At 37.3% G+C, this 21096-nt stretch overlaps 1 protein-coding gene across 1 annotated transcript in view; it reads right to left on the bottom strand.

Annotated features, from left to right (window-relative positions):
• Nucleotides 1–20961, bottom strand: part of LOC145783442 (sodium- and chloride-dependent transporter XTRP3A-like) — a 33231-nt gene extending 12270 nt beyond the window's left edge. The window contains exons 1-7 of the mRNA XM_082595318.1: nucleotides 20849–20961; nucleotides 20168–20266; nucleotides 17532–17744; nucleotides 16142–16262; nucleotides 14850–15031; nucleotides 3196–3306; nucleotides 2055–2296 (exon numbers count right to left, since the gene is read on the bottom strand). Of these exons, the coding sequence (XP_082451444.1) occupies nucleotides 2055–2296; nucleotides 3196–3306; nucleotides 14850–15031; nucleotides 16142–16262; nucleotides 17532–17744; nucleotides 20168–20266; nucleotides 20849–20932 (1052 nt within the window). The 5' untranslated portion in view covers nucleotides 20933–20961. The remainder of the gene's footprint in view (nucleotides 1–2054; nucleotides 2297–3195; nucleotides 3307–14849; nucleotides 15032–16141; nucleotides 16263–17531; nucleotides 17745–20167; nucleotides 20267–20848) is intronic.
• Nucleotides 20962–21096: the final 135 nt, after the last annotated feature.

The raw sequence follows: 21096 nt of genomic DNA on the forward strand, positions 1-21096 counted from the left end.
GGCGTTTTGCGACTACAGGAAAATGGTTCGCGACTTTCACTGGGTTTGCTAGCCCCAGGTTGAAAACCACTGTCGTAGAGGCTTTGAACCACTGACGCAGGCCCGGTCATCGAGATTGCAAGAGTGAAGTTTCCGATTGTTGAAGTGTTGTTGTTCGTGAATGATTCTATCTACCAAGTGCCGCTGAATGAAGAGCAGTTCTTAAATGCGTTACTCAAGCGCACACCCGGAGAGCCAAACTAGCGCTGCTTGATTTTGCTGTTTCTTCGTGCACAATATCGGGCGCTTAACAATAGGCTGCATGGATAACCACGCCCGGCCAAACGGTTGCTGAAGAAGCGTTTGTTGGTTCAAATGAAAGTTTATTTTCATATTTGTTTCACATAAAACGTTGAAGTTTTTACTTTTACAAACATCCACATAAAAAAAAGAATAGGGTTGATACATTGAACCAACAAAAAGTTTGGATTCAATGAAATCCTGGTCAAAAATACGATAAAAAAATTATCAACAAGTCAATATTGCACAACTTTTAGACTTAGAGCGAAGCATCTAATTTCCGAAGTGCAGCTACTCACAAAGCAGGCGAATCTAGAGGGGGCAGTTGGTCACGTGCCCTTTAAAAACAATTGAAAAAACAACATCACATTTCGTCAACCTAACCGACGGAAAACAAAACAGAGCATGTTTTGAATGTGCAACGGATTTGAGGAGAGGTAGAAAAATTTTGGTCACTGTGCAGTATTTTAAAGCAGGCTAAAAAAATCTTCAATTGACTTCATGAGTTATTAGAAATAACTGCAAACTTTCATGACACCTTTCACATGACAAGGTGTACATGTAGGCTACTGGAACGCCGCTTTGTCAGAAGTCTCCCCATTGTGTGAAGAAACACAAAAGTAAAAAATCTTGGTCAGACGTAGAGCGAAATTGAGCAATAATCACGTCATCAAAGCATAGCCGTAGGAGATGGGGGGGCAGGGAGGCGGTCGCTCCCCCGCTGAAAAACGTAGCGAATTTGGGCAAAAATGTCAAGTTATTTGGGCAAATCAATCTTACCATGATGTTTCGACGTCTCACCAGTTTATAGACTTTACATATTTTCGTACTTTAGCTTTTTTTTTTAGCTTTTTCGTACTTTCAGCACGTTGAATATATACAATAATAATCATTCGCTATCTCCGCTTGCAGCAGATTGCGCATCATTCAACATAGGTTACTTGACAGGGTTCCATGTGATTTTATGAGCCGTACTGCTTCCATGCTGGCTCAAGGCAGATTGGAAGAGGGTGATATGTCACCAGATTATTAGCCTACCCGATTTATCCTCACTGCGTTATGCGAGAAAAAACACAATCGGCACCATTTTTAAAGTCTTTGGTATGACTCGACCTGGAATCGAACCCAGGGCTACCAGCACCAGAGCCACGGGTGCTGGATATACAAACGCACTTCATTAAAAATGTATGTTTACAACTCATCTAAATTTTAAACAATGTTGGCTTTATTTACGCATTTCACTGATCTAACTGACTAAACATGCTCGCATCCTATTGAAAAGTTTTTACTACTGTATGAATATGAAAAGAAAGCAATCAAACAGGTACCGTGTGACAAAAGTTTATATTCTGTGCCAGATCTCTTCGTGTAGCGTAGCCTATTGTCCATTTGTTGGACCCGCAGATAAAGTTATCAGCGAGTTAACATAAAAAGAAAAAATAAGAATAAATAAATAAGAATAAGTAAGTAGCACTTAGGTAAAAAAACTCTATTATTGAAATTTTTCTCGTTGTCAAAAAATATTGTAGCTTTAAAGTTAATTTAAATTTTGAATTATAAATTTTAAATCTAACTTTTACAGTAATTGAAGCTTTGATTATCATATGGTCAGTTGGTCACATACGAATTATGGTCTTTGAACAATAAGCATTGTTAGGCCTATTGGAGTAAAAAAATACCCAAACAGCGACCAGAACAAGGTACAATTGTAAAAAATTAACTTAGGGTAAGCCCTCAGACCACTACCGTTTAGCCTGACAGACCAACGTACGTACCCATCTATGCAAGCTTGTGTTCGATGAAAAGCTTTGAAGCCAAGGATGCTGAAAATAACCAACGAAGAGAAGATGCTAGTTCCACAGTTGATGAGCGCCACAGTCAGAGCGTCCTTCTTGCAATTATTGTGCTTGTCATTGTAAGAGGAATAGGCGATTACTCCTCCAAATCCCAGACCAAGGGAGAAAAATATTTGGGTCGCTGCATCCCTCCAAACATTAGGATCGGTTAAACGATACATCTACCAAAACAAGCTGTTCATTAAACAGAGTAATTTCAATTTCACCTTTGAATTGACTTTTAGCATCATATGTTTTTGTTTAAAAAGCTCATATCACGAAACTACAAGCAGGATAAAAATGTTTAAGTTCAGCACTAGACATTCCCTCGCATTAACTACGAATCAATGCCAAAGAAGTTCAATGCTATACTTTAATGAAAGTTATTACCGTACCGTAAACTTATTGAGAATGATTCTGCATCTGATCATATAACTATATATAACAAAAGCGTTTCTTTTTGCTTCTGTTTGGAGCATACGTTTTTCTGTTTTTGTAGGCCTATATTTTTTGTAGGCTACTATTTGCAATTATTTTTTGCGTTTTGCTAGCAACAAATGTTTACAATTAACCTTATAATGACGTAAAAGTGACAGAAAAACTACAAAACAAAACAAGGGAGTCTGTAGTTGTAATGATTAATATACAATATATACATGTCTTGTTTGTTTTCGAATAGCAAAATAAAAAAAACTTTTTTTCGGCATTTGAATATTTCAAAAATGGTTACCGTAACAAAAAAACAATTTTATTTTGTATGTTTAGTTTTTGTGTTTATTTTTTGTTTCCAAAATTATATTTGTAAAAGCCATTTTCCTATGTCCAAGTTTTCAAAAAAAAGCAATTACAAAAAGCGATTAACATCACTGATCACTGATAATGCCTTCATTCAAGAACTTAAAGGACGAACTGCAAGCTTTATAATTCACCAAACGTTGGTTGGGATACAATCAGCGATTCTTTGATAATGATGAGTCAAACAGTAACCCATAAATATTTCTTCATTTCTAAAAAACATTTTAAGAAAACAAATTCCAAAGCAGCATTTGTGTAAGTAGGTGGATCTAAACAATTGACTTACATCTGGAGTGAACATAAAGGCCACCCCATCAATAGCACCGTCAAGAGTTATTCCTCTAAAGAAGTAAATCAATAGGACAATGTATGGAAATGTGGCGCTGAAGTAGATCATCTGAAATAAAATATAAATTATTATTCGGTGGATAACATATTTTTTTTCCATATTCTTATGTGAGAGGCTACTTGCTGAATCTGCCCCTGCATTAACGTTGTCAGGGGATCCATGGGGTACTTTTGGATCTTGGCTGAAATGATTTTAAAGACCCATAATTTTCTCAGGAGAGCCGACAGTGGAAGAAAATACAGCGCATCATTAGGATTCCTGTTGTGATTCATTTGCAGTGACGTTCGGTGGCTTAAACCGTTGGGAAAGCAACTTGGAAATATTCTGCAGCAAGGTAGTAGTCACGAAGGGCGTAACCGTCGGGCGAAGCCCGAGAGCGTGTTGCCGAAGGCAACACTTCCAGCGGGGGATCTGGGGGGCCTCCGCCAGAAATTTTTGAAAAACACTTCCAATTTGGTGTGCTCTGAGAGCATTTCCAAAACAAATCAAAAATAAAAATCTGTCAAATTGTGCTTCGCCTATGTCGTGATCATACATCCATTTAATGTTCAGAAGTCATGAACAATCTTAATTTTAACGTTGCAGGACCAAAATCCAGTGTTAGACATGGAATAATAATTGTCTAATATTTAATTCGTCATGAATGTTCATTCTCAGATATTCAGTTAGGCCTACACTACAAAAACTAACACTTAGGCCTAAACATTACAACCGCAAGCAATTTGTACAAAAAGCTGGATAAGTTTGCCTCCTGCGTATAGAAGCTTAACGAACTAAATATTGCATCCGCACCTGAACGTTCATTGGCGAAGTAACGTTATATCAACGCTGTAAAAAGGGCAAAGGCATGACTATGAAAGCTATAGTAGGCTAAAGTACTTGGCGAGGAGACATCAAAAACAGCAACAATCTTTTCGCCTTTATGATGCTGTGCTGTGTACCGTGACGAGAGACCATTCAGTGCGTATGACCAGTTAGTCTAGCGATTGAACGCATTGACGTCACTGGGAAAGCAACTCTAACCATAACACATCTGATTGGCTAAGCAGCTGGTGACGTTTTGCAAAACGGGTGAGGATTGGATAAAACGAAGGCGTTTTTTGACGTTTTTGGACGTGGGGAAAGCAACTTTGCAAGTTGATTTCCCTGAAGCCTCAGTGGTTGTTTCTGACAGGAGCGTTTGCGTTAATTGGCATTTATAGGCAAGACATGCGGTTTGGTGAGCACTAAGACTACTCACAAGCGTTATGAGTAATTCTAGTCACGAACACAGTAATTTTCAAGTTAAAATAGACGTGATAAAAATAATAAGAAGTTAAACCTAGAATTCAGTCATTATATTTTGCATAGTTTACGCTCAGGTGAGCACTGCTTTCCTTGCTTTGCCTCACCGATCGTCACTGTTCATTTGCATAGAGGTATCTTGTTTGAGATGTCCGACGCTAAGATTGCTCACGAGCCCAACTTGTTTTCTAAACGGCTCTGTTGGTGGGTTTCTTTTTTTATTCTTCTTATGTTGAAGGTAAGTTATTCAAAGGTATCGCAAAGTGTTGGCACCAGAGTAACAAAATTCAATCTCTTACTTTCATTATGTTTGTTCTTTACATGTTGTAGACAAACTGTAGGCCAACTATTATTATACCTCATGAGGATACTGGTCACAGCGGTAAACCATAATCTCTTCGTGGGAAAATTGTAACATAAGATTCCCGGATCCGTTCGTCTGTATGTAATGACCGAAAAAGAAACACTCCTTTGAAAACATCTATTCAAAATTGTATTTCTGTAAAATTAACCCGCGGCTATCGAAAATGGGGTGCAACGCGATACACCACTAAAAACCTGTCACTACAATCCAAACTACTTAGATAAAGACGGAATTTTCGTCCAGCTGGCAAGTACTAAGCAAACAGTTAAATATGCTACCAACTTTCAAGCAATCATTTTACGAATGACCAGAACAGATTGCAATATCTCAAACTCACGTACGCAGTTACTGTGACGTCATAGTTAAACATTGTGAAGTAATTCTCAACAGGTGTGATACAAGTCTTACAAACGATGGTGCAATCTTGGCTCATTTTTTAGAAAAAATTCCATGACGTAATACGCTAAGATTCAGTAGACCTGAACGGTTTTTATATGACGTTTCATTTGGTGAACCATTGTCGGGAACAGATACAGTGTTGTGTCCGAAACGTTCGACTTGCACTCTTCATTTTTCGTTTAAATAAACATTTCAGTTATGTTGCTTGGTTTCATACCATTAAATAAATGTCAAAAGCTATAGTATAGAAAATGAATCGAATCAAAACTGTTTCTCTTTCCTCGGCGGCTGCAGCAGTTTGTGGATTCACAATATGACCTTGACCACAATCCATACTTCCAACAACATCATGCCGACAATGAGAGTCTAAGATGGTCAATCTTTTTGATTGAGATGCCTTCTACCAGCCAGATCAAAAATTAGTCTCAAAATCGGTTTAAGAACTTAACGTTTTGCAAAGAAGAAATATGAAGGGTTTTGCCAAGCAAAAGATATCAAATTACCATCAGCAATCAACAGAGCTTGGCAAGCTCAAGCAATCATGTCTAAATATATTTTCAACAAACACGTGTGCATAAGGCGGGAATGACCCACGAGGGGCATGGCTGTGGCAGCGACAGAGACTATTATAATTTGATACTGAGTCGTATGCCACGAGATGAAGTGTTGCGTTTTTGCTAAGATTTAACTTTGATTTGTTGAAGATTTACCTAAACTGAAGTCCAATATGAGAAGATTGGACAAAAATTCTTCCATAAAATATTAAACAGAAGTTATTGCATAGGTTTCCAAACTTACAACGTCTTCAATAGATTGCAATACAACAGCTTATCAAGATACATTGATTATTATCGGTGCTCTTATTTTGCAACAGTTCTTTACAGAGTGAAGCAAAGTTCTTCTACCAAACCACATTATCAAAATTAGCCTGTTTTACGTCGTTTCAACGGCGCATGATAACTGTTGCTAGATGGGCAAGCAGGTAGTCACGTTAATCACAAAACGCATTTTGTAATTCCCTGTGAGCATGATAGAAATAAACACCCTAGGCAAAACACCATAGTGTCCATTTAACACAGTGTTTGATGTGGGTTGCGTTTCAAGTAAAAAGCAATTATCGGATAATCAGTTCTGACACGAATTTAAAATTAATCGATAAAGTTTTCAAATCCTCAAACCATTCAACGAAAAATCATGTTTCAACATAAAATGCAAGAAACCTGCTAGAAAAATTCTGGAAATTTTTATTTATCAATCAGTGAATGTTTGAATAACTCAATTGTAGTCGTCTATGCCTACTGTAAACAACAGAGATTTACGTCAAATCGTTTAATCCCGGATGTAACAAAGCAAATTTCGCTGCCAGTTTATGTAAAAGTAATTGGACAATAAATTAACCAAGCATGAAATCAAACGACATTCCAGAATGCAACACAGAGAATTCTTTAACACTTAAATATTTGTATGCCTAACGGTATCCCGTTTGAGTCCTAACCTGTTTTCCACCTACATTTGTTGGAGTAAACGTCCAAAATTGCTCTTTCAAAGAACTAATCAAAAGTTTTGAAAAGAATATAATCGCTAAAGGAAACAAGTAAGTTCACTGTGTCAAGCTCGGTGACCGGCCTGCGTCAGTGTTTACCACTTTGCTCACAAGGCACTTGCTAGTAAAAACTTGTCATGAAACACCTGTTTTAAAAAAATTTCAATTTTATTTTTGTTTATATCATTATTGTTTCCTAAATTATTATTGGAAAAAGGTCATAAGCTTCAAAAATAAAAACTACAAGTGACCAAAGCAAACCATTTCAACTACCAAGCTGTCACTTGCATAGCATATCTTTTGCATTATATGGAAGGATTATATTAAGGAGCGTTCTTCTTCTTGGCAGTCAGCATGTTATTGACTTGGGTTCCGGTTTATAGCCTATTGCAAACCTTGCTACTAATATGTTCGATGCCTTTTGATGATTTTCTGTAGCAGCATTGATATCTTTCAGCTTGTGCATGTAAACTGTTAACATAATGATGCTGTCACAATGTCCGGAGGGATTGACCGACTGGGATATCCAGAAGCTTTCTTAAGTTTAGATAACGTTTTATCTATATTTTGTTGCTGAACGTCGATGCAGCGCTTCAAAGACGTCACGAAGATATATGAAAGTATTTACTATTGAACTTGGGCAAATAGGATTTGCTAAACGGTAAGGTTTGGAAATCGACAATCGGAAGGGAACATTTGTAACGCATTAAGAACACACTGCGTCCGCCGAACGGGCGCATACCAAGCAAATGAAGACAATTTTTATTTAAACTTTCAATCTCACGCCATTAGTTAGATCTTTAGGCTTTTGTAGCTTGATGTTCAAAAGCCGAAGTTTTATTGCAAACTTTTGAAAAATACCAAAGTTTACTTGAAATGTAGCCTAAATACTATAAACCATGGCCGTAAGTGACCGAGCATGACCAGAACTATCTATCTGACAAGCCAAGCAAAACTTGATTCATTTTTTTATAAATATTGCGGATAAATAATCCAGTATTTGAAACAAGTGTTACCAGTGGGCACGTTTTCAACTGAGTTTATATTAAGATGGATAAATCATAACGAAATTGCTATGCTACAAATCTTATGTTGTGTCACTGCCTGGAAACTGTAGCTTGTCATAAAAGCCGTTAAAGAAACTTTTTTATCAATATACTGTAACAACATATCCCCACAAAAACAGAAAATAAAATTCTTGAGAAATTTGTTTTTATTTTGAAAGTTGAAAAAACAAATGATGCTGCTGTATTTTAAGCTTTATCAGCATTTTTTTCTACTGAAAGTGGGTGTGTTTACTGTTTACTGTGTTGTTTTCTACTTTAGTGCGGTCGACATTACAAGTGAAGAGGAAATAAGAAATATTTCCAAAGCAGGCCGATTGTATCCTAGAAAAGTCTTTGTGACAAATGGTAAAGCATCAAATACGATAAAGATTTTACAATTTTGAAACCTTCTTCGATTGGTTGGTTTTGAATCTTTATCCTCGGACTGACAAAGCCTTGATAGGTTATTCCTGGTAGTTTCGCATACTTATAGAGGCTTTTGACGCAGGGCCGGTCACCGAGATTGGCAGAGTGAAGTTTTCCGATTGTTGAAGCGTTGTTGCAGAGGAATTATTCTATCCACTAGGTGCCGCTGAATGATGAGCAGTCCTGAAATGCATTGCTCAAGCGCACAACCCGAGAGTCGAACCAGCGCCGGGTGATCTTGAATCTGGCGCTTAACCATTGAGCTAACGGGGCGGATTGTGGAGTCGCTATTGCTGCTGCATGAGCTTGTCCTTTGAGATATAAAAATGTTTCTTCAAAACTATGGCAACATTTAGGTAGAAGAAACAACAGCGGAAATTTACTGTTTCAAAATAGGAGAGTAGCCTACAGATATATGATTATATGTTATCATAGTTTACATCGTGTAATTGTAATGACAAAGAGGTCTACCAGACCACTGATAAAAAATAACCAAAAAATAAGGCCATTTCGTTCTTTGAAACTGTGTTAGCTTATTTGATGTTTATGCACGGTAGTAGAATTCATGTCACATTCATCAATTGCCGTGGCGGCTCGTGACTAGTTTTAATGGATAGGCTGCAAAAATGTTTTACATTGTTTTTACATGACATTTACGTTCACCAATTTTAGCAGGGTGGACTGCAACCTTGCAGCCTATTAGGGTCCCCCCCCGAGCCCCCCCCCCCTAATTACAATAATGCAAACGGAAGGCATGTGCCTTATACATAAAGTATTTTTATTTGGTGCGCTAGCAGTTTTTACTGACAAATGACCACTGTGGGTCCAGTATGGGGCATGCCATAACCAGTTGTTTGCATGTTGCACTGCTCTGTTTTATATAAATATTAATTATTGCACCAGGATGCAATGATGCATGCACCAAAAGAAAAAAACGCTAGTAGAAAACAAACAAAAAGTCGGACTCGAAACCAGTCAAACTTGTAGGCTACAATCAATTCTTGCACCAGTGTCTCAGCCAATGTTTTGACAACATTGCGGTTGTACATGAAAATGATGAAAGATACAATGAGTTGCATTGGTAGCCAACGTGCAAATATTTAAACATTGGACTCAATTTAGATTTAAGGAAAATTTTGTATCTTATTTTTGAACTAGTCGTGCTGTGATTGTTAAACAAACAATGTGGAAAATCATCTTTCTGCGAAACCTGTTTAATAATATTACTTAATCTTTAAGAAAATGATGTCTTTATGAGAGTTGTTTTTGAAGTTCAATATACTTTCTAAATAAAGTATTAGCATTAACGCTACAATGCGTCACGATGAAAGTTTCTTTGTCTGAATTGGACCGGTCTCTGAAGTAAACATAAGCAGAGCGGTAAAGGAACAATTTAACTCGGTTCCAATGGAACGTCTGGAACACAACTGATAAAAACGAGACATTTTTGAAAGAAAAAAAGTCTGCTTAAGTACTTAAGTGCCTTTCTAATAAGAGAAATACCTTAATTTTATTAGGAAAGACCCTTTTTGAAGGAATGTACCTTCTTGCTTGCTTTTGCGAGAAAAAAATAAGTAAGCTGCAGTTGTTATTATGCCTCAGTCTGAGCCAAATGAGCCCAGGCTTGGATATAAAAACCCTCCTGGACCTCTTGTGATTCACAAAATGATTCTAGATGTAACTAAAACATCGCTTGTAAGTTTATCAATGCAATGGGCTTTCTACACAGTGTTTGAAAAGCTAGTCCCTTAAAGTTAGGAACAAGTGTATTGGCAAAAACTCTTTTGTGTAGTGAATAGGGGTGGCTTTCATAACTTTACATCAGTTCGACTTTGACGGTTCTGGCAATCAATACCCAGAATGATAAGTTGAAAGGCCTAAATTTGATACGACCAGTTTTCCATAAATAAAACACTGTTATCTGTTCTTAGAAACGTGCAAAACTACTTTTGATTTCTTTGGTGACGGAGCTGTGAACAGACCCTATGTTTCAGGGCCCAATTTTATCTGAAATTATCTTAGTGAGTTAAATTTTAATAAATAATTTTCTAACTAACATTTTCTTTCTGAGGAAAGTTTTTTACCACCCTGCAGAGCGACAAGTCAGCCTACATTATGTGCGTAAGCCTACAATCGTGTGGAAAAAATGAAGATTGAAAAACAGAAGAAGTCAACTTAAAACTTTTTTTATTGGTTATGCAAGTTGAAGAATGGGTTATTAAAAGAAACTTTTATTGGAGAGAAGGTAAATCATGAAGCATTACAGAAAACTACGATTGCACAACTCTACTCTTCCTTTCCTTTTGTTGATATACATTTAGCATTGCAGCATAAAATTTGCCATTGAGTGACTGCAAGTATAATACCACAACAGCAATCATCGTTCTTTGAAACATGAACAACATGCGACTCCTTCAAATTTATAAAATTCTTTCACGTCTGAGCTGGCGCTTAATACTTTGTTGGTGTATTTTTGTGCCCAACCGAGACATTTTTAATACATACGGTGATCGCTCGTAACCTTACAAACTGACCGATAGTAACACAGTCAACATGCAGATGTGTAGTACGTCAAGTTAAGCTTGAATCCAAAAAATAACCACCTTACCGTGTGGTGACGTAATGTCACTGGTGAAACACTTCACTGTGTGCGTTTATGGACATAAATGAGCAGACTACACAGAATTGCGTTGTAGCCTGTAGGTTACATTTGAACGAGCTGTGTAAAAGATTTAACTACATACTTCAGGAAAAGCATAATCTAGGCCTACTAAGTTTATGAAATTTTAAGTCCAACAGGTTAAACGTGTCTGATTGCTTTCGCTTTAGCGATTTTTTACAACAAACTTTCTTTGCATTAAAGCCACCTATTCTCCGATCTGCCTAACTTAATAGAAATGGGCAATTGCATAAATAGGTCGTCACGCAATGATATAATTAGAAGTAGGGTATACATGCAGGTGGTCAAATGCACCTAGATACGGGACCGCCTGCTCACATTTCTTTGCAACTGACCGCCTAACGAGAAATATCAGCATCGAAGAAGTGTTATTGTTTCTCGTTGTTTCGCTTCTATGTTAATTAATTTCCCAAACCACGTGTTAAAAGTGACTTCGACTATTTCAGATTCCTGTGAATGGATGCAGTCGTGCAATACTACACTTCCGCAATCAACGTTGCTTATGGCAACACAACTGCCCTCGTGTGTTGTTTTCAAAACTTCAATTTTGTGAATGAGTTCTTGTTTTACTATAACCTGGTGAAGTACACACATTGCAGACGCGCCACGTCAAGAACTCATCAAATTCCATCACGTAGTATTCGAATTAGGCTCTTGTCTTGCAAAGTCATGTGTTCACCTACCCATTGAGAAAATTAATCCTTTTTTTACATTGATTCAGTGTTTGCAGACATTGAGTTAATGTAAAAACGGACTGATTTGCTGACTGGGTGTGGGTACGCAACGTATAAACATCGACAATGCACAGACGAACTGTTAACGGAGACTAGCGCGGATCTAATCGGAGCACTTGTTGCCTTGCTTGATGTGGTATTTACGTTTTGACAACGTCTGGAATTTGTGTTTGGTAGTTACGTCATCTGCTGCTTGATTAACAAGCGCGATGCCTCTGGCACCGCAAGCAACCTTTCCTTTCAACTGCTTTTCCAGAGCGTCGCAGTCTTATGTTTGAAACTATATGTTACAGTAGAAGTTTGTGTTGTATGCCTACTACGTTACCTATTGCTATTAGTTTGTCTTTAGTTCTTATTGTTTTGCGTTTCTATATTTCAGTGAATAAAAGCCTCAATTGGGTTAATAAATATTAAATAAAAGAGAAAAAAATGCATGTTTTTTGGATATTACGCGGCACGTGACTACGTGCCCCCCTGGATCTGCTATTTCTGCGGTGCCTCCCAATTGTCTAGATCTGATACTATTAGAACCAATTCAAAAACTGTGCTTAATGGCAAAGTTGATTAAAAGTGTGTTTTATTAATATTATTATGATACTTTCGGCCGGGGATACATTAGGTAACACAAGAAAATACAACGTGCGGTCGATACACATGTCCTGCTCCGTAAACAGTTGTAAGGATAAATGCATATTAGTCCGAAAAGCTGGCAAGGGCAAGTGAGTATATAAGGAGAACAAAACTCGCAATACAAAGTACGCGGCATTCTCAGAAAGTATAGAATCATACATTATCACAGCAATAGTTTGCATCAATTAAACATTATCTTTTGGTAATTACAGTGTCTATTGAATATATATCTGCAATGTGCAAAAAAGGCTTTGTTTGTTAACTCCAACAAGGAATGTTTTACTCTGTGTGGTACTCATAGTAATAACTCAGACGCTCGAAAAAGCGAACCAATTTACGTGATGCTGCTTGGTCCATGCAACGATTGCCCCACGCAGAAAAGCTGCTTCAGCAACAAAAATAAAAACTTTAGTTGCTTCCAGTAACGTAGTTTTAAACTTTTAAGAATTAGACTAACAAAACCATGGCGACGTGCAGGCCCGGATTTAGGGAGGGCAGAGGATGCAGTTGCCCGGGCCACCCTTTTAAAGGGCCCTCCGACGTGGAAAAATGTGATTTTGTGTTGCTATTATTATTTTCTCTCAGCCTTTGAAGCTCCTTCAAAATGCCTCCTTTTTCTTTCAAGGTTAACTTTTAGTCACAAGGTGGCGACTAAGCTTGGCGTAAAGGCATTAGCAACGGTGTGGGTGAGGCATAAAAACTTTTCAAGTTACCTTGCAAAGTTTTTAGCGCTCTCGGCGCGAAATATTTTTTTCACGGGAGCCCCTTGATCTAAAAGTGCCCGGGACCCCTCATCAGCTAAACTCGCCCCTGCCGACGTGTAGCCTACATCAACGATCAAGGATGGACAAAACAGTCAAATATAAGATTAATTGAAAAAAAATCCACACCACGATGGCGTTTGCTCTATCTGCATTGCCATCACTGATTTCTGTTCTCTTTGTTAAAATAACGTATTTTTGACGTATTTTCGCTATTTTAAAGAATTTTTTTGTTTTGGGTTTAGCAATCTGAAAACTCTCTTTCCTTCCGCATGGTAGCCTACAGCATATTTACAAACACAACCCGAGCCAACATACGCCAACGCGTAGTGCTGGTAAGATCCATGGCTGCATGCACGCCACGCTATCACACAGTCACACAACGTCGACTAAAACAACGATATTTATCAAATAAAGTGCCGCAATTTATCCGTAACAATCTAAAAAACTAGTGCTAGAAACGATAATTGTCCTGATGAACACCCAAACTTTTCAGTATTCAATCTAAAGTTTGAAATTACAAATTAAACGCTTAAATTTCGCCGTTGCAAGTACGGCTTGAAACACTACCTTCACGCAGATTCCTTTTAAATGATCAGGCCGTGTTTGACCATGAGCATTTTAATAAATTTAAAGCAAAAATTGTTGCTAGAAAATTGTCTGTTTTCTATTTTTGTAAAATAGCAAGCCATTAAATGTTTTCAACTGTTTTGCAAAACCTTCCAGAAGCCACATTGGTGTAAAAAACATTTAGAAAAGACATTACGACATGGTTTGAGATAGCCTATAAATTACTGTAAAACATAATATAATGCTCAGGCCTAAGTAGGCGGGTTGTATTAAACACTGCTGAAGCAAAGATTAATATAAGGAGTTTCCATTTCAAAAATAACCGGATCCAAACAAGAAATCAATTCAGCAAAATTTCATTGTCAAATACATGGAAAAACTACAGCAAGCAGACTTCACTAAAAGAGTTCACCATTTCTCACGAAAAGGAAAAAGACGAAAGTTATGTTCAGACTTTAGATGCTCATTGTCTGCAAATTTGAATACAGTACCACTGCAATACTAGGGGTTACTTTCTCCGAGCGTCGTTTCCTTCAGTTACCAACTCTTAGGTACTTCCAGCCCTACTTATTATATTTCTTCTCAGGTAGAAATAAAAACTGCAGTATCAAAATTGCAGTTATCGTTTAGCGTAATTTTAGACAGGCTACATTTATTTGATGATGGTAATTTTTACGTAGCAATTTCACATCTTGCCAAATCCATTGAGGATTTGACTCTGTGGCCTTTGCAAGCACTATACTATGGCAATTGGTCTTGTACACAGAACAATGCAAACAATAAGTCGTTGAATCTACTTTGCAAATCTACTGAAAGGCTTTGCAATGACAAAATTATTGTATTTATGACAACAAATTAACGGTTAAACGCACAACAACAAACACGAGCAAGCATTTGCTTACATAGTACATTTTTGTGTAGGAAGAGATTTGTATTAGCAAAAGTTCTTAGCGCCCAATTGATCCATTACCAAAAGTTTTTCAAATTTGGATCTCGGAAAATACGTAAGCTAAGCCAATGGAGCAAACACTTCCTCGGTGCCTTGTACAGGGTGAAAAGAATCAGAACTATTTCAAAAAATTTTTAAAAATCTTTTCAAAAACTCAGGTTGTTGCAAGATTGTTTGGTAGGACAAAAATATTAATCTTACATACCTTTCCTGATGACTTGATGCCTTTAAACATCCCCATGAACACTATCAGCCAAGCTGCACAAAGAACAAGAGATAATCGCCAAACCACGTTCCCAGGCTCCGAAATCGATGGAGAGACATCCAAAGTATCCCGATACCAAAAGTAAGACGTGGAGCTGGAGATAGAGCATTCTTCCACCGGTTCTAAACATATACTCACAATAAACACAATTTATATAAACAGGCAAATTTAATTAGAAATTGCCTTTAACATGCAAAAATGTCAAGTTCCACATTAATGTTTGAATTTGAATTGGAAATAAACAATAAAGCACGATTTGAATTATTTTTTGTTATCATTTAATACCGCCGAGTGACCAAATTTTGGCAACAGAAAAGTTTTAAAAAGCAAATTCAGCCCTTCACTTATTAAGGCCCGCCCCGGTAACTCAGTTGGTCAAGCGCCTAACTTAACAAATGAAGAAACTGCAAGACCAAGCGGCGCTGGTTCAATTCTCGGGGTGTACGCTTGAGTAACGCATTTCAAGGACAGCTATCCATTCAGTGGCACCTAGTGGATGAAATAATTCATGGACAATAACACTTCAACAATCGGAAACTTCAATGTCAAACTCGGGAACCGGGCTTGCGTTGGTGGTTCAAACCTCTACGAGTGCGCGAAACGGCCAGGATTAAGCCCTCAAAGAAGCATTACCTTTCTCAGTCGGAGGATAATTGATTGATCACCGAAAGGATTGACACTGATACTCCATTGCAAACGCAAACATATGTCTTATCACAATACCGTAGCGAGTGACACTGTGATACATATTCTTGTGTATGTTGTGCTGACAGCGTAAGAAAAAGGCAGCATGCATGCCACAATTGGGATATAAGCTCTAATTGTGACCTTGTGGTTTTTTTGTTTTTTTTTGTGGTAAGATCATTAGACCGCATCGATGATTCCATTGTGGAATAAAATTTGACTTTTTAAAACCCATTTTTGAAAACTTCACATTGTACGCCGGTGGCCACAAACCACAATGGATTTGTTTTGGTATTTCATTTTGAATATGAATTGTGTGGTCTGTAACCTTTTGGTCCATTAGCATCTCTTTCAATATGTTTTAACACTAACCCATATAATAGGGTACTCCACCTAGGCTACTCCTCGTCTTGCTAATTGTCCTAATGGTCAAGAAACAAGCGATTGCACCTTTAGAGATCAAGTCTTCAAAAGAAAAGAAAACCTAGTTTTCAATTAGAATGCATTTGGTCAAAAATGTTCACCATGGCTTACTTTTAAAGTCTTACCTGTCGTGTTTGTGATGTTAGGACATTGTGCCCAGGGCAGAGTTGGCTGGAATGAATTGAAAAAGTAGAAAAGAGCCCAAGCAATGATCATGTTGTAATATAAGGCAATGAGAAAGCACACCTGCCAAAAGAAAGAAACAGTCAACAGTCAACATCACTGTGTAATGTTAATGTTTATTGATTTTTTTCTACATTAGCTTAAATCTATTGTGTTATTATTGCTTATTGCAATTAAAAAATCTCTTAATGAAGCAAAAATCATGCAACACCAAGAAAGCCTATAGTTTATTGAATTGAACGTTAAAATAAAAATTGAACGACCCAACATACCTAAATGTGTCTCATTCACTATCGTATGTTCTTATATTTATCCTTTCCTTTGTAGCAAAGGTTTGATGTCGTCTACAACGTCCAATATAGTCATTAAAACAAGTTTCTGAGTTTTTATGAAAGTTTTTTACGTGTGAAAGGAAAACCGAAACATAGCAGCTGCGTTAGCATTTGTTGGACAGGTAACTGGGTCATAGGGTAAGCCTTGCAAGGGGACCGTGTAGCATTACATAAAAACTCCAGTAATCTTTGTATTGATCTTAACCTGAACACGTTGAAGACAGCATTTAGTAAAAAAAGCCGTAAAAAAACAACATTTTATGACATTCACTTTAAACCATAAGAGGATGAAAAAAAAAATGAAAAAAATATGAAGTCATTAGACTAAGAAAATAGAAAAGGACAGAAACCAACTTATCAGCGTAAAAATTTCTTTTTGAACTTGAGACCCGAGGCAAAACGGCGCAATCTACTCCAGACACTAAGAACGTCAACTCGAAAATAAACAAAACACTGTGCGTTAATGAGGAAGTTGATAGTCTGCGACTTGTATAAAACTTTCGTTGCTTACAGACCACACGTGTGAGAGTCTAGTCTGATTAATTGTGCAGATACATGCAAGAACTCTTTTGTCGAGGAAGCTTGGAGATTAACATGCCTGGCGAACTCAACGGCAAACTAAATGTTCTAATTAATCATAAGTCGTTGACTCAGTTGTCCTCGTCTATAAGTTTAGTGACCAACGGTAAAGCAAAAAATGATTAGAACAAATCAGCATTAAAACACTCGCAAAAAAAATTTATATTGACTTAAGCATCAAATGTTTGTGAAGGGAAAAGAAAAAAGCAACCCCATCAATTCAAACAGGATCCCGGACTTTACCTCAGGGTGATCCATCATTAGCCTACCAGTACCCCCCACCACTCTTCAAATATCATTTGTTTGACTTAGATTCTCATCTGAAGATTACTAGAGAGACAATAATGTGACTTTGATAGGACGGCAGTGACATAATTAGATCACTCCAAATGCAAATCAAAACATAAAGAAAAGGTCTTACCACCATGCTTGCCACTCCCACTCCTCCCAAATATGGGTGAATGTGATTCCACACTCCGACGCTCCCCCGTTTCAGGTGTTGTCCAAGGGCAATCTCCATGTAAAAGAGAGGAACTCCCTCAACAAGAAGCATGATGAAATACGGGATTAAAAATGCCCCTCCACCATTCTTTTGACACAAGTATGGAAATCTCCACACGTTTCCTAAACCAACCTGAAAGAAAACGTTAATCAAATGCACTTTAGCCGCCGTTAATTAATGAGAACTACCTAGAACAATCAATTTAGCTTCTTCTGAGACTAGTCACTTTTATGCTGATGAAGCGGAGATCAGCCCGGCAATGACAAGCAAGCTCACAATAACGTTTTCTGACAACAAATTAACATAATATTATCGTATTCCTTCTCTCTAAAGTTTAGGAAATAGCGTTTGAAGTGGTTTAAACTTGACGTGCAGCATCACACTAAGTTTCTTCAAAGCAATTAAAACACTTTGAAGCACTCACTGCACATCAGTGTTATAAATATAAATGGCTTCATGTGACGAACACAAGATTGACTGCAACTAATTAGGGGAACATTAAGAATTTAATTTGCCTCGCAAATTGAAAGTTCAAAAAATGTTTTAGATCAGTGGTTCTCAACCTTTTTCAGCACGGGGCCAAATTCGAAACCTAAATTTTGTCCAAGGCCGCAACAAAAGAAATGGAATTCAATGTGAAACTTGATGTTGGCTTTGAGTTTTTCAAAACGGGGAGTAGCCTGATATTGAAAGATGGAGTACTCAGAAGCTGGTTACACGATGGTTCGTCAATCGGTTGTGATGTTTGGATTTAATTCCAATCATTTTGCTGAAGCTTCGCACATGTTAATTATTAAAGTAACTTGCGTTCTTCTGGTGACTCTGTTTTTACATGTTAATTATGTTGAACAAAGGCAATTATGCTGAACAAAGGCAAAGGCAACGAGACCATGAAGACCTTGATTCTGCCCTAACATGGGAGGACACTTCATCTGTTACAACTGAGCACAGCTTTGACGGGTCCAAATGTATTTCTAGAAGACTTGGACGACATTCACGAAACATATCTAACCTATCACTTTTGTTGTGGCGTGAATAGAACGCAAAGTGAGAAATTGCTTGCAAATGTTAAAGTCTGGCGTAGCCTACTCCTCTGATGAACACAACTAATTAGTAATTGTTCTGTGTCCGTAGTGTGGTGAAACGTTATTATAAGGCATTTCTTTGCAAGCACGTAAGTTATGTAACAATCTTTGGGCAGTACTTTTAGCACAAATAATATTTTTGATGCATCAATAAAGGCCGCAAGAAAAACGGTTGAGGGCCGCGGTTGAGAATCACTGTTTTAGATCATTATATTTTTTTTAAACTTTGCTGGTGTACTTTTATGCTATTCTTCGCCCACACGGGAACAATAGCTCCCTTGGAGTATCAGATTAGACTACTAGTCTAACTTCGGCGAAGTTTATATAAGCATATATCTTGTTGGAAATCACAGCCAGTGGCATATGGTGCAGCGAGATTGAATCTTTCTGCTTCAGATAAACGAAGCGTTTATAAACATTCAACATCCGATTTTTAACAGTGGTTTAACCGGGGATTTCCAAACTAATGTGTTGAGGGGAAAGAGTATCGCGAAGCGTTTATGATTTGCCAAACAGCCTATAAAACAAACTTTAAGGGGTGTGTGTAAAATGTGTAAAATAGAAACAATATTTCTGGTCAATTTTAAAAATAACCGAGCTAGTTAAACTCATAAAGACGTTTTTTTACATTGCTATCCATTTAATATGCAACTTCAACCATTGGCATAAGATGGCTAGGGGAAAAAATCTTAAACTGCCATGTAAGTTTGTGTCATTTACGAAAACGTACGATGTTGAACATTGTGCAACAAAAAAAACAACTTATGAATAATATAGGCGTACGATAAATCAGACAGCTCAAATTTCTAGGATAGATTACAGAAAGATATGAGAACCGTTGCTTCAGTGGCCTTTTCCTTGGGAGGCGTGCCCGTGGCAAAGAGCGAACAACATTTCCATCTTATTGAAGTAAACTAGTTACTAGGCAACCCACGAACACTTTGGGACACTCTATGACAACAGGGATGCTGGCAAGATTTACGACCTCAGTACAAGGTTCACAAAAAATCGCATCGGCTATGACCAAACGATCAAATCTGCAGACGTCGAATCAATGTAAAAAACTTTTCTCGTTTGGGATAAGACGACGTCGATCAAAATCAGAGTTTTTTTAAAATATGCGGTATATGAAACAAGTTTGAAAAGTGGTTTCAAAACAAAAATGGATTCTACAAATCTAGAAAGATTAGTTTTCTTTCGAGCATTTCCTTTTATGGTTCTATCTAGCTCTAGCAGCATCTTTCCAACTTGCAATCAAAATAATTTGTGACAAAGTTTTACTACTAGGCTAAAACATAAATGTAATGTAATCTGATTCAAATTGTTTAATATGTCACATGGAAATAAAGTCATTACACAAAAAACGTTTAGAATTAAAAGAAACATGAAATTTGTAGGACCATGAACGAATCAAAACCAATGACTTCAACTTACCGATTAAGCTTAAAAAAGCAGCACAGTAAAACTTACAGCAAATCCTATTTGAGCAAGTATGTATTGGATTTTGTTGTCCCATGCTCCTCTTGTTTCTGGCTGTTTCTGGTCAGATTTCTCATCTATTTCTAGTCGCTGAAAACACATAAACATCTCCTGTCAAAAATTGTTGATTTGTATCAACTGGAACGAAATTGATTATTAGTTAGGCTAAAGATGCTCTAAGTGATTTTAGGTGCCTGCAGCTACAGTACGTACATAACAAATGTTGAAATAAATGCAGTCTACGCTATTCGGAATAAAAGGAATAGTTGCACTATTTTATTGTATGAATTTTCTTTTGGATTGAAAAAGGAAAGTTTCTTCGGAAGCTTAAATCTTACTGTTTCGTCTACTTGAGAGACCTTGAACCACCATTCAAATTGAGGTTGGATCACAGGATAGATGGTCAAGTCGCCTGCACAACCCTAGAACCAATGTTGCTTAACCTTGTCGTTGCTTCATTCGCACAGCTGGGTGCTTATCCAAGAATAAATTGACAGAATAAATTGTAACAATTCAGACTCTTAGAAATTTCCTCAAATAGCAACATATTTGGCCGTGTTCTAGTAGGTCGTGCTACCACCAACAATTACGTTAATTTAAGTTTAAGTAAAAACCTTGTTTGCGCAACACGTTTTTCTCAAATTTTCTTATTTAGAATCATCATCTGCTTACTGCATCACTGCTGGATGAAGAGTCTGTGGCTGGAGAAATTCCATACTCTTCACCATCTTCCTCCTCGTCAGCTTGATGTCTCATGAGAGCGGATGTTGAATCTGGGCCTATTGGCTTTGTCTTCCTCATTTTAACATTCGACATAGTTGCAGGCACAAGTAAACTTTAATGGTCGCCTATAACTCACGAGAAAAGCAATCTGCAAGAAGTAGATAAATTTGGGTGGTTTAAAATATATAAAAAATGTT

This window comes from Aplidium turbinatum, chromosome 14 (genome assembly GCF_918807975.1).
Source record: "Aplidium turbinatum chromosome 14, kaAplTurb1.1, whole genome shotgun sequence".
NCBI classification, from domain to species: domain Eukaryota; kingdom Metazoa; phylum Chordata; class Ascidiacea; order Aplousobranchia; family Polyclinidae; genus Aplidium; species Aplidium turbinatum.